Source organism: Clinocottus analis, unplaced genomic scaffold (assembly GCF_023055335.1).
Source record: "Clinocottus analis isolate CAN_PGR_092001 unplaced genomic scaffold, fCliAna1.0.p SCAF_12, whole genome shotgun sequence".
Classification (NCBI taxonomy): Eukaryota; Metazoa; Chordata; class Actinopteri; order Perciformes; family Cottidae; genus Clinocottus; species Clinocottus analis.
The window spans coordinates 2,470,924-2,484,792 of NW_027175843.1; the positions used below are offsets into that span (position 1 = coordinate 2,470,924).

At 43.3% G+C, this 13,869-nt stretch overlaps 1 protein-coding gene across 1 annotated transcript in view; it reads right to left on the reverse strand.

Annotated features, from left to right (window-relative positions):
• Positions 1–13,630, reverse strand: part of obsl1b (obscurin like cytoskeletal adaptor 1b) — a 30,871-nt gene extending 17,241 nt beyond the window's left edge. The window contains exons 1-7 of the mRNA XM_068571804.1: positions 13,444–13,630; positions 10,993–12,111; positions 9,379–9,648; positions 8,447–8,707; positions 8,027–8,338; positions 7,641–7,907; positions 7,193–7,468 (exon numbers count right to left, since the gene is read on the reverse strand). Of these exons, the coding sequence (XP_068427905.1) occupies positions 7,193–7,468; positions 7,641–7,907; positions 8,027–8,338; positions 8,447–8,707; positions 9,379–9,648; positions 10,993–12,007 (2,401 nt within the window). The 5' untranslated portion in view covers positions 12,008–12,111; positions 13,444–13,630. The remainder of the gene's footprint in view (positions 1–7,192; positions 7,469–7,640; positions 7,908–8,026; positions 8,339–8,446; positions 8,708–9,378; positions 9,649–10,992; positions 12,112–13,443) is intronic.
• Between the last annotated feature and the right edge of the window lie 239 nt (positions 13,631–13,869).

The following is a 13,869-nucleotide window of genomic DNA, read 5'->3' on the forward strand; positions in this document are numbered from 1 at the left end:
TCGCATTGCAGAACAATGGGAAAGCCTGCCATGACCGTCTTTTTCTGGTCACCCTCAGATAAAGCTGAAAACTTCAGAAGTGGAGCTACAGGATTGAATGTAAAATAGAATTGGTCAATGAAACAGATACTGTTATTAACCAAAAGAAGCAAAGCACAATCCTGAAACTAAAGCTTCAGCAGCACATTCAACCATTATAAATGCATGCAGATCTGTTATCCTCGCTAACTATTTGGATTAATTATTTACTGAAACATAACAATAACTCATTTTAACTGAAAACTTCCAAGAAGTTAGGAATATATAATAGCTCTACTGCTTATTCTGGTTGAGATTTTAGGAAATATAAATGAGGGACTTGCTGTGTGGGAAAGGTATTTTGATTTAGAGATAGAATGGACCAAGAGAGCTGAGATTCTGCCGTCTTTTACAATTATTTTGTACATGTCAAGCTATTTTTAGTCTAGCAAATTTAACATTTGTGATCTCGGTGTGCAAACTGCACATGAAAGCAGCACGTAGTTGAGATCTCTTAGGATCATGGATTATTGATATCACCGTCCCCTGCACTCTCATGTACATTGTAGCTGCCGCACAGCCCAACAGCTGACTAGCTAGCAAGCCCGACCACATCTACCGGCAACCAAAAGAGGAATGAAGTGGTAAGTAGTATAAACTCTGCGTGTTGCTCGGTTTGATTGGCTGCCTCGAGCCAAGTGTAACATTGACTGTGTGTACGCTGAAAAGTTGAAAATACTTTCTTGCCTAGCAAAAAAAAAAAAAAAAGCAGCAAACGGCAAGAAACAGTGTAATGTGCCCGGGTTTATTCACCTAAAAACACACACTCTGCCACATCAGACCCTTAATCTGTGTAGATATGCTAAATTTACAGTCCATCCAAATACCGCTGAAGGGAGCACATTTGTGTTTTGTTTGATCATTTTATGTTTTAAACTCTTTGGCAGTGTTTTAAGTGCTGCTTGTGGTCTGTTTCCTAGACAAGGTTGATCGTAGAGTAAGACTTTTTTTTCATAAGCAAAGCAATCGTGTTTGGATGCCCCTGACTAAAATGTATTTGCAGAACAGATAAGAGCTTTTGTCACCTTTAACATCCACATGAAACTGCATTGCATCATCTGTTGTCTCGCAGCTGTAAATCCCTGCATGAGATGGCATCGCTGACTGGAAAGCCAGTGTTCTTATGGAACCGTCTGCCAGCACGTCTTGGCCGGCTGCTTCCCGTAGATTTATTCCATCCTTGTACCAATTAACTTGAGCGTTAGGATCTGATATCTCACATCGCAGCATTATCGGCTCATCGACTTCAACAGACTTGTTCCTCTCAGCCTCACAAAGTGTTGTAATTCTCACAGGTGGAGCTGGGGATGTTTGATATAGAAAATTGTAACACTATTACTGACTACAACAACATTTATCTGGCAAATAGAAGAGCAAAAATCGCAAATCAAGATTAGTCATGCCAATAAATCTTAAGAGTAAGTAATAAAAAAAGATCCGTCTTCATGTTATTAGTAATCTAACAAGAGGTATCTTTGGTTAGACTTGAGACTAAGCATTCAAGTTAGAATTTGAAGATAAAATATTTACTATTTTGCTCTTTTCCCCTAACTTTACTATTCCTCACAGACCACCCAAGCTCAAACTTTTACATTGACTAAGTATAGTGTTTCGTATGAACACAATAAAGTACATGTTGACATTGTCAAAATGTCAAAGATTGCAATGAAGCAATCTCTTCCTTTTGTACAATTTCAACATTGTGCCCGTCCACATTTTTGCCTAATAGTGCTAACTGTTCAAATCACCTTCAACAGCCACCTTATTTGCAGTGACACTGTCACTCCAGTGACTGTCACATGTCCTTGATAGATAGATCTCTTCTGATTGGACAGTAGAAGCCTGCTTGATATAGTGAGGCTCTGTCCTCTGGGTAGATGATCTTTGCCCAGAGTTAACTGTGCTGTCTACTTGGTCTTCTGATGCCTTCGTGGTGTGATGACGCTCTGTGGGGCCTGGTTTGGCCTCCTGGGACAGATACAGCACTTCTGCATGGTGAGGTACTGTCTGTCCCGTGTAACAGAGGTCATCAAGTCTAGCATATTCAGACTGTCGCAAGTAGTCGTGCTTTCTCGGTTGGACCATTCCTATGTCTTCAAGGTCCAATGATTGAGGATATACAGTGTTACATAAGTCACCAAGCTTCTCTGAATAGCCAGTTGATGTCTGTCGGTTTCTGGTAAACTCAACTGATTGGTCAGTGGCAGACCATAAGTTACAGAACCCCTCTGAATGGACAATTTTAGTTTGTAAGCAATCATGACCCTCCTCTGGCAGGACAGCTGGCATCTGTATGGAGCGGCAGAGATCCTCTGTTTGGAAAATTGCAGTTTTTAAAGATTTAAAAGGCTCTTCTGATTGGACTGTTGCCGTTTGTGAGGTTTCAGAGGGCTCCTCTGATTGGGCATCTGCAGTCCTGAAGGTGTTACAGAGCCCCTCTGAATGGACACTTTCAGTTTGTAAGCAACCAAGAAGATTCTTTGAGAGGACAGCTGGCATCTGTATGGAGCTACAGAAATCCTCTGATTGGACGGTTGCAGTATGTGAACATTGAAAGGGCTCCTCCGATTGGACAGTCGTAGCAGGTGAGGATTTAGAGAGCTCTTCTGATTGGACAGTTGCAGTACGTGGACATTTAAATGGCTCCTCTGATTGAACAGTTTCCGTTTGTGAAGATTTAGAGGGCTCCTCTGATTGGACAGTTGTCGTCCTGAAGGCGTTACATAGCCCCTCTGAATGGAACGTTTCAGTTTGTAAGCAATCAAGAAGCTTCTTTGAAAAGACAGCTGGCATCTCTATGGAGCCACAGAGCTTCTCTGATTGGACAGTTGCAGTGTTTGGACATTTAAAGGGCTCTTCTGATTGGATAAATGTAATATGTGAGGATTTAGAGGGCTCCTCTGATTGGACAGTTGTAGTACGTATGGATTTAAATGGTTGGTCTGCTTGGACAGTTGCAGTGTGTGAAGATTTAATGGCGTCTTGTGACGGCGGAGATTCGACTTTTAAGGAGTCACAGAACTGGTTTGATTTGGCAGTTGAGCTCTGTAAGAAGTTATCAAGGGGTTGCGACTGGGTACTTAAAGTACGGAGTGGATCACCCCGCTCTGACTGGACAGTCGGCATCTGCAGTGAGCTTTTTAGCTTTTCTAATTGGACAATTAGAGTCTTGAGAGCAGACGCTTCTGATTCAACAGCTGCAGTTGGAAGAAAGGTACAGAACTCATCGGTCTGCACAGCGGTCTGCAGGCAATTATCAAGCTCTTCAGGTGTGGCGTTTGCATGCTGAAGATGGTAAGCGAATTCCTCACCTTGTGATTCTGTGGGCTTATTAGTGTGATGGTGTGAGTCAGATTGTATTATTGTTGGCGTTACAGAGTTACTGTAAACTGGAGATTGGGTATTTGCTGTTTGTTGATCATCAGAGAGTTCCTTTGGCAGTTTGGTTGTAATCCCGGCAGTCATATATTCACATGTTGACTGAGATGCTGGCATAAGCCTGGAATGTTCTTCATCTGTCTGTGTATCTCCTCTATTGCCATAGAAGATGCCAGAATTGCATTTTGAGGACATGCAGTCAACGTCAACGGGATAAACCTCTTCAGTGGACTTCTTTTCTTGGTCAGAAGAGAGCCTTGGCGATGTAGCTATAAGCATTGTGATGTACACAGAGAAAGGTTTTCAGTGGTTGATGGTTTCAATACTTCTTCTCATAACATCATTTTACATCAGTGTGGGTTAGCATGGAGTTATGGGATAATTCATTGCAAAGACAAGCAAGAAGATCGACCAGGTTTGGTCTGAGATTGAGCTCCTACATTTCCCCCATTCCACTGACTCCTAATACTGTTATATACCACTAGATTGTTCACTAACACCTAATAAGTACATCAATTTTCTTCTCTTTGATAAGAGTTTGTTGTCATTGCAACGGTGAAAGGTTCAGGGCAGCAATGTGAATGAGAGGATCTGGTGATGAATAAGACATAATATGGACTTAAGAGTGGTAAGCTGCTTGTTATAAGCAAAGATGGTTGTTAAAATGAAGAATTAATGGACAAACACAACATATATGTTAATATGAGGAGCAGCTACTCGGCTACTAAACACCCACATTTTGATTAAGAGCCAAACACTGCAGGAAATGACATGGGACCAGGATTCAATGTGACAAAAAGCAACTTCTAATGGAAAAAAAAGATGCAGATGCCTCAGATGACGGCGCTCACAGTAAAATACACCACCATTGTTAGTGGCATTTATGGGCTGGGTTAAGATGGATGACTGATGTTGAAATATATCAAATCACCTTTGACATCAACAGTGTATTGGGCAGATGCATCAGCTATCTCACCAATCTCGTGACCATAGTGACACTGCTTTGCTGTTTGGACAAAGCCAAAGAGAAAACAATGAGCTGGGTGATATCTTTCACGTATATCACTAAATACTTGATTCTTAATTGTGCAAGTACAACGTGGAACACCACCTTTCATGTCCACATTTAACTGTGCATCACCAGCTGTTTCACGGCCAAACCTCCCATCACCAGGCAAGTCATTTGACTGGATGGGCACAGTTTGGCTGCTACCCTTTGGTTCACAGTCGGCTTCCATTTTTGGGTAGATCTGGGTTCCATCTTTGTACCAACAGGCTTTGGCAATGGGATCTGAAATCTCAAATTGCTGAACAATTTGGCAGTCCGTTTCAGCAGACTCAGACTTCTCAACATCAGGACCAAGCAGATAGGCAGGAGGTGGCGCTACGGACAATCATTGGGGGAGGGGAGGGGATAATTTACATGTACATTATTCTAAATGTTAGAAAAAGAGACTTCAAAGATATATTGTCAAAACTGGCAGATATTAGCTCTGCATTGTAATAACAAAAAAGAAGACAGACCAAAAGCTACACAGTAAGTCAGAACTAAAATGAAACACATTTGCAGAATCACCTTGATTGTTTACTAATAATTGCGCAACATCATCTGCTGTTGCGCAATAGTATGCTCCAGAGTTTGAAGGGTGAGTTGGTTCAATAACAAGGGTCTTCTTGATGCCTCCCATTTCCAAATTGGGCTCTTTATAAGATTGTTTTTCTTCATCCCTCTGCAGTGACACCTGGAAAGCAGGGTCTGAGGTTTCACACGGTGGCTCAGGGGGGCATGTTGCTTCAAGCGACAGCGTTTCCACCATCTCTGGTGAGGGCGACAACGGCAGCGTTGGAGCTGAAGATGATGATTCATATTATAATGGCGGACTGAACAGGGCATATTTACACTCTGATTAAGAATGGGGTTATAGACTCAGCTTCCCGAAACAAGGAACCAATTGGTTATTTCTCAGACCAAATTCAAGTGGAAAAGAAAAGTACATAGATATAACATGTTGTCAGTAAAGATTAATTTGGCCTTGATTTAAGAAACTGTTAAAACTTCACACAAAACACCACATGAAAACGGACACAGAGACAAATATGCAGACTGTAAGTGTTAGTTGCATCTAGTCACCAGGAAGCTCTAGGGTTTGCTGGAAGAATAAATAGATTTAAATAAAAAATCACCTTTGATATCCACAGTGAAGTGAATAGTGTCATCAGAGGTTTCACAGCTGTATATCCCTGAGTGCAAGAGCTCAGCAGTTGGGATAATGAGTCTCCTCACTGTCCCATTACTCTGTATATCCCAGTCATTCTGCAGGGAGAGCTTCACACCATCTTTATACCAGCAGACGGGCACAGTGGCGTCTGCAACCTCACATTCCAGCTCCAAAGGTTTGCCTTCTTCAAGTGACTTGGTTCTCTCAACGTCAAAGACAGTAGAGTACGTCACTGGTATAGCTAGCATTGGGAATTCAGGAAAGCTAAATAAAATCAAGACTGTGGAAATGGATACCTTGCAAAAAAAATGTAATTGCCGAGCAGCACAGTAAAAGGGCCTTGGAGATGTTTATTTCAGGGCACAGCAGTCGCGAAGCAAATTATTACAACTAATAATTGCCGATGCTTTCAAGATTATGTGCATGAAACTGTACGTCAAACCACAGACAGTACAAGCAGGGATTATTAGTGGCGTCTATGAAGAGGAGGTGGGGTTATAATATTGACGCACAAGATAAAAAGTGTAAAGTCACCTTTGATCTCCACTTGAAACTCCATGGTATCATCCTGTGTGCTGCATCTGTACACACCAGAGTGGCACAGCTCTGCAGACTGAACAACTAACGTCTTTGCGTTGCCCTCTGAGCGGATTTCTAAACCAGCGTTTGCAACGAGCTGCACCTCGTCCTTGTACCAGCAAACGTCGGCCTCGGGATCCGACACCACACACTGGAGTACAACAGGGCGGCCCGCTTCGATGGACTTGGTCCTCATATCGTCAGGAATTGCTGAGAACTTCACAGGTGGAGCTATAGATATGTTTAGATCTTATGTCAACCTTGGATCAACCTCATGCCAGCCTTTAAGATTATCATATTTACTGTTATTTACTGACTCAATTGCTAACATGCTGCAAAGCAGTCTAAGAAAAGAGGACATTTTAGGTGCACTTCTTATGAGTGCTAAGAAGAAAGGCAACAGACAAGATACAGAACAGTGTCATCAGAGTTAGTTGCTTTGCTGAAGAGGAGCTGGTTAATGTTGCACATCGCGTAAGGTAAAACAAATCACCTTTGACGTCCACACTGAACGTGATGGTGTCACCCTTTGTCTTGCAGCAGTATAACCCAGAGTGGAAAGATTCTGCTGAATGGACAATCAGTTTTCTCGCCAAGCCGTCAGTTAGAATATCTACTCCAGTTTGTGGATGAAGCTTTGACCCATCCTTGTACCAGTGCACCTGGGCAGAGGGATCTGACAGCCCACAGCATAAAGCAATGGTGGAGCCAGTTTCGATGGTTTTGTTCTTCTCAGCATCTGGAATTGCTGAAAACCTCACGGGCGGGGCTATGGACATTTAGATATTTGAATTGATTGTTAAGTTATAAAAGGTAACATGCTTTGATAAGTCAAACTAAATGCATTTGTAGGTAAGGAAAGAAAAAAAGGGGTTGAAAGTGACAATCAAGATGGTTAGTGACGGACAACAGCATTGCTAGAAACTCACTCCACTCACCTTCTACTTCCACATTGAACCTGATGACGTCATCAATGGCATCGCAGCAATACACTCCAGAGTGTGAAAACTCTGCCGATTGGATGACAATTCTTCTCATGGTGCCCTCTGATTGGATGTGCAGACCCTCCAGCGTTTCTATTTCCACCCCGTTCTTGTACCAGTGCACTGGAGCTGCAGGGTCTGACAGCTCACAGTAGAGCACAATGGGGTTCCCAATTTCTACAAATTTGTTTCGATCCATTTCCGACATGGGTGAAAACTTGACAAGAGGAGCTGCACATTTGAGAAAAACAATGGAAACATTTTACATCATTGAACCTTTACATCTAGGTTATTGAACTGAGGGCTACAATATATTGGTGTCATCTTGCACTGTTGGTGCCGAACATCTTTAATACATCTTAGGCGTAACGAGACACATACTGAAGCCGTGACCCATACACACCTTGAATGTACAGCGCGGCAGAATCACGGATGCCGTAGGCAATGAACGTGATCTCGGCTCCATTGTCTGTTTCACGAACTCCTCGGATACGGAGAGACTGGTGTGTTCGCGATCTGCGCATTGAATAACGCTCTTCTTCCTGAAGCTGAGTGCCGCTTAAAAACCACGTGCCGATAACTGAGGCGGAGAGCTCGATAGAGAAGAGGGCGTCTTGCCCCTCGGGCACCAAGGCATCCTGTAAGGGAGCTTGTATTCTAGCAACTGGAACTGGAAAAAACAAACAGATAATACATGATTTAAGCGAGCAATATCCTCAACCATGTCGTGATTTCATTCATCAGTACCAAAACAAACGAAAAAACATGTTATAGTACAACCAAACTTACCCAAATGAACAGCTTTTGGGAACTCAACATTGTTGCTCTTTCCGTATTTGTTTAGACTGCAGATGCGGAATCGATAATCGGCTTCACACGGCACGCTGTCGCCGAGGATCTCCACGGAGGTTGCGGAGTCAGTGGTCAGGCACTGGAGCCACTCCTGTGAGCCCGTACCCACTTCCTGTCGCTCGAGCACATATCCAGACGGGGGGTTCTTTCGAGTGTCCTGAGCAGGAACCCATGAGAGAAGAGCTGCATTAGCACGCTCTGTGTTGATCTGCACACCCACTGGACAACTGGGAGGGCAATGTCTGGCCGCTGAAACAAGAGAAACCCATCGTGCATCAATGTCTCTTTGAATTGGAACGACTCATGGATGTGGATCCATTCCAATGTCTTTTTGTGCAAACATATTAGGCGCCCTACCTTTCACCCTTAGCTGAGAGGAAGTCTTCGATCTGCCGACAAGGAAAGTCACAACGCCAGAGTCTTGGGGCATAGTATTCACGAAAACCAGGATGTGAGTTCGGCCAAAGGACTTAAGGATGGTCTGATGTGTTTCACGCAGCTCGACGGCATCTTTGTACCAATGAATGTCCATTTCTTCTTTTTCCACTTCAACACAAAAGGCTGCATTTTCACCTTCCAATACGTCCACTTTTCTTGGAAGCTTCCGCAAAATTGTCCCTGCAAGGAAACACTTTGATCATATCTATGGACATCCAGCATGATATGAGCCAGATTCTCCAAAAACGCCTCCTCGAGCGGTCCCCGACTTGGTTCAGGGCTTTAACAACATCCTGCGTACTAATAAGACAACTTTTTGGAAAGATTAGGGGTAAAAAAAAATCACAATAAAACAAAGCCTTGGGCTGTTACAAAGGAGTTTCAAATTAAAAAAAATACTTATTTTATGCCAAAAGATTGTCTGAATGGTATTAAAGTGTTTCCCATTTGGCATTGGTGCAAAAAAAAAAACATAGATTAAAGTAGCACCACACAAAAAAAGAACTTTCTGAGAGTCAAATTACCTGACAAAGTTGACAAATTGAGACATCAAACTTTATGTTCAATGCTGTTAAAAGTGTCATCTACAAGGATTTGCCTCGTCTCTCAAGTTCCAAAACCAGCTCAAAGGAGGAGAAAAAAGGAATAAAAAGCTATAACTTTTGTTTTGAATGTGTTTCAAAGGACAGAAGGACATTTCACAGCTTAAGTTGGTTTTGATTTGATAGTTTCTGAACTCCCTTTTTTTTATTGCGGGCCCTCGTGTATTTGTATGATCACATAGGAGTTCAATTAAACTCTAATATATAGTAAACGTACCACAGCCATTTGATTACATCATCCCGATTTACCTTTCACAGCCACCTCGGCAATGCTTCTGCCCCCGTCGGGCATCTCGCAGAGGTAAATCCCATCATCGTCGACTCCGATGTCACGGATAGTTAGCCGCCGTTTTGTTCCCCACTGCTCCATTCCATATTTGTCCCCTGGCTGCAGCCGTCTGTCCTCCAGATACCATGTGATGGGAACAGAGTCCTCAGGAACTTCACACTCGAGAACAGCCAAATCTCGCTCCCACACTTCCAGATCAATGAGAGGCTGCTTGAACCGCACAGGTGGCTCTGACACCAAAGAGGAGGAAGCACACCAATTTGATTAAGCCGATATAACTCATCATAATTAAACAAAATATATTAAGTTAAAATATAGCTTCAGATGTTCCCATTAGCTAATATCAAAGAAATGTGTTACTTGATCGCTAGAGATTCTTCAAGCAAGTCGAGCCTGAGAAAACGCACACGGCACCATGTGTGCTCGTAGTAAACGGTGTAAATTGAAATATATTTGGCAGTAAGTTCAAGTGAAGCGAACGAGATGAGCAAAATCATGAGACAAGTGGTTCATTTAGATGAGGAATGGAAAGGTCATTCACACGTCAGGGTGTTAGATAGGAAATAAAGTGTTTGTAACCAACACCATCAGACAGTACCAGACAGTTTAAACTCGCTTCATTTTCCTGTCTCACCCCAAATAAACATACAGACAAATGATAAAAAACATTCACCATTGCTGTCATTTTTCTCTGTTATTCCCATCTTTCTGTCTTTAGTACAATGCTGTCTGTTGGTGCCTTGAGTTTGGCCTTCTCTGGGTCATGTGAGAAATATGATCCCCTTCCCAAAGACTTCGATCACATGCCTTTGCAGACATCGTAGTGCTGTTGGAATCCACCTCAAGCTTGATGAACTTTGGCTGTTTGTGTCTTCTCGGGTTGAATTTCAGATCATTAATATATTTCATTAATCCTCCCGTGGAACAGGATTGGATTTCTTTGAATGCATCTGGTAACTGATTATATTCGCAGCTCACTAGCCTGCTGACCTGCCTTTTTATGAACTCAACCGTTTGATGATACAAAGCCACATACTTGACATTTAGGTCATTGAGTTCCTGAAGTAGGCATTTGTGAGCAGCAACATGCGACAATTTAGACTTTAGCACCATGGTGCTTTTCCACAGTAGGAGGTGTAATTTGCTTTGAAAAGGCACTGATCACAACTATTTTCTATAAACTGTGATTATCTTTATTGTACCACTCAGGTATGTACTTTGATTGTCAAATTAGGGTTTTGGAAGATAGGAAGATTAGAAGAACACGTAATACAGACTTTGTATGTTCCAAATAACTATGTCCTTTATGTTTACATGTCATACAACTTATAAAAGTTTAATTTTACCATCCCTGTCTGGCCTAAACCCAATATATGATCTCAGAGGACCTTTTTGGAGATATCTCACTGACATCATCCAAGCATCAAATGGTTAGAAATCTGATCCAAGAACACAGCGCTTACGTGAGTAAGAGCTCTTTAAAGCCCTGCAGGCCATAACTGTGTACCTCCGCTTTCTCCCTTTTTTTTAACAAGAGTGTAACTGTGAAGCCCCTGAAAATGATCTTGACTCACCCTTCACGGTGAGGTGTACGGCGCTGATGGTTTGCCCGGCGGTATTTGACGCAGCACAAACATAAACTCCATTATCCTTTTGCTTACAGTAGAGAACTTTAAGTGTGAAGTATCCTTCTCTGTCCTCATATAACAAGTAACGCCTTCCAGACAGTATCAGCCTGCCGTCTTTCCTCCAAATGATTTCAGGTTTGGGTTTCCCAGTCACAAAGCAGCGGAATTTGGCGTGTTTGCCCTCCGTCACCGCGAACATTTTCACCGTCGTAGACTTGGTCATGGTGTCGTCTTTGAGCCGGTTTGGCACCTGCCTGCCGCCCCTCTGCTTTCCCGGGTGGCCTTTCCAGTGGCCGTTTGTGTAGCCGTTACGATTTGCCTCGTCCTCATGTCCTGGGCCGGCGTCAACCAGCAACACGGCGCCCGCCAACGCTTCCCCAAACTCATTCCTGGCCTTGCATGTATATACACCGCCGTCTGGAGCACGAGTCTTAAAGATCTTGAGCTGGAACCAGCCGCCGTCCTGGAAGCCCACACTGAAATGCGTGCTTTCGAATATTTCATTGAGTTTCCTGCCGTCCTTCTCCCAGACCACCTCCGGTTGCGGGTTTCCCCACAGCTTGCAGGAGAAGACGGCATCGTCCCCACGGCCGGCTCGAGTGGAGAGGGGCTTGATAAGGAACCGCGGCTTATTTTCCTCTCGTACCTCCATCTCTTGTGCTTCGCCCTCCACCTTCAGTGTGGCCGCTGCGTACGTTTCCCCAATGCTGTTCTTGGCTTTGCATATGTACTGGCCACTATCCTCCGTGGTCACAGCCGAAATGATGAGATTGTACACGTTGCCGTCCTCAAAGACCCTGTATCGCCCCTGCTGGTCTATCTTTTCATTGTTTCGCTCCCAGATAACCGCGGGCCTGGGATCGCCACCGATTTGACACTTCAGGACCGCATCAGTTCCACTTTGCACCACCACAGGTCGCGGATAGGCGAAAAAGCGTGGCGCACCACCAAATACATCCATATCTGCTTTGGTGTGGGCCTCACTTCACCTTAAGCAGTCCAGGAAATGAATAAGTAGCAGTTATTCGCTGGGGGAGCAAAGTCCAACTTCTGTACTGCAACTTTCTAAAAAAAAACAAAAAAACAGACAAATTACTTTACTATCAAACTGCTTGTGAGATTGTGATAATATTAGAAAATATATTGTAATTTCTTCTAACATTTTAGCCAGATCATTATATTAAATAGCTATATCTGTTATGAAGTTCTACTTCTTTAGCCTTCCTGTTGTGAGGTGTTGAACCCTCATATTTTGGATGCACAGCCTCCTCCTCCTCCTCTGTGTGCCTGCGTGTCAGCGCAAACGGATGGTATGATTATTAGGGATAATTGAATTAGATCTGTCTGCGTGAGAGAAAACACAGGCGTGCAGTGAGAGAGGGGACAGCCTCGTCCTCTTGCAACAGCAGCCACAACACATAGCCGGTACAGCTGGTGCTGTATTTCAATGGGAAAGCGCTTAATATAGGACGACCTAAAAAAAGACCTGCGAGGGGGAGTGTGTGTGTGTCAGGTATCACAAAGAGGGCTCTGAAACCTGCGTGCTCACACACACAGGCCAAAAATCACTGTCTGCCCACCCAAGAACTAAATGCTGTGAATATGGCTCTGTTACTTTTAAGATAATTGCAGACAGCGGCATTCAGAGAAAGAGACGTCCCCACCGGAGCTGTCTCACGTGTTTTGAGTTTAAAACAATATCTGTTCGGCAATCCGAGGATTTTGTTTGTGCAACAGTTTGTAATTCTTTCTCTCCTGATGGACATGATGGATCAATTAGGAAAAAGATCCCACAGAGTGTTTCTGGTCGGAAAAAATGATCGTGTCTTTACGATTCCTTTTGAAGGGTAGTTCTTACTGACATATTTGATCACAAAATATTCATGATGATGATATTTATAATAGTATTCACAGCCAGACTCAACCTTGCATAATTACTGCTTGTAAGAAAACTTTCACACCTTTCAAAGGATCATTAACCCTGAAGTGAAATGCATGCTGACTTAAAAAAAATAAAAAAAAACTCTATCTGAGTATATATATTTGTCAGCTCACCCTTAACATTGTAGTTCAAATACACTTTGAATACATGTAAAATAGAAAGTTTAGCATAATAATAATTGCTTAGCCTTTACATTCCTTTGTACTTTAAATTCTTATCAACGTAAATCTATTTTGGATATTTTGGAAACCACCTTATTTGATATAATTATGTGTGTTGTTGCATCAAATCTTTTTCACGTTGCAAAGATTTATTAACCCAGTCCGGACATCGCTTCAATATTCCCTCCGGAGGTTTAAAGAGAGGAGATTAACCCCTGTGTTTACTTGTCTGATTTAATTGGAATGACCTCTGCCCCTTGTGAAGCTGTGCAGCGTACCCCTCACATGACCTACCTCGCTTCAGTCGCGGGGAACGACCGTCAACATACATTCCGCGCTCGCGATCTCTCGTCGAGGTAAGAAGCAATGCCACCCGTCTCCTGAAGGCTGAGTAATGTCCCAAGTTGACTTCGGATCCAGACACATGCTCTCTCTCCTCAGAGCCTCAGAGGTCTCGCTTTCTGCTCCAGCACGTCGCCATAGACTCTTGTCCGGGAGGAGGAACAGAAAAAACGAACTCTAGTATCCCCCCCCACCCCTTCAGCTTTCCCCGTTCCACAGCGTCAGAGTGGTCCCCCCAATCTCTGCGTCGTTCAGGCCCGAGACACCCCGAGTGTCATTGTTCGTGGAATACCGTTAAATGCTTTTGCAGCTGCTGCTGTCCCCTAAAAATACTGACTGCCTCGATGACAGCAGTGAAGATAAGTCCGGCACTTCCAT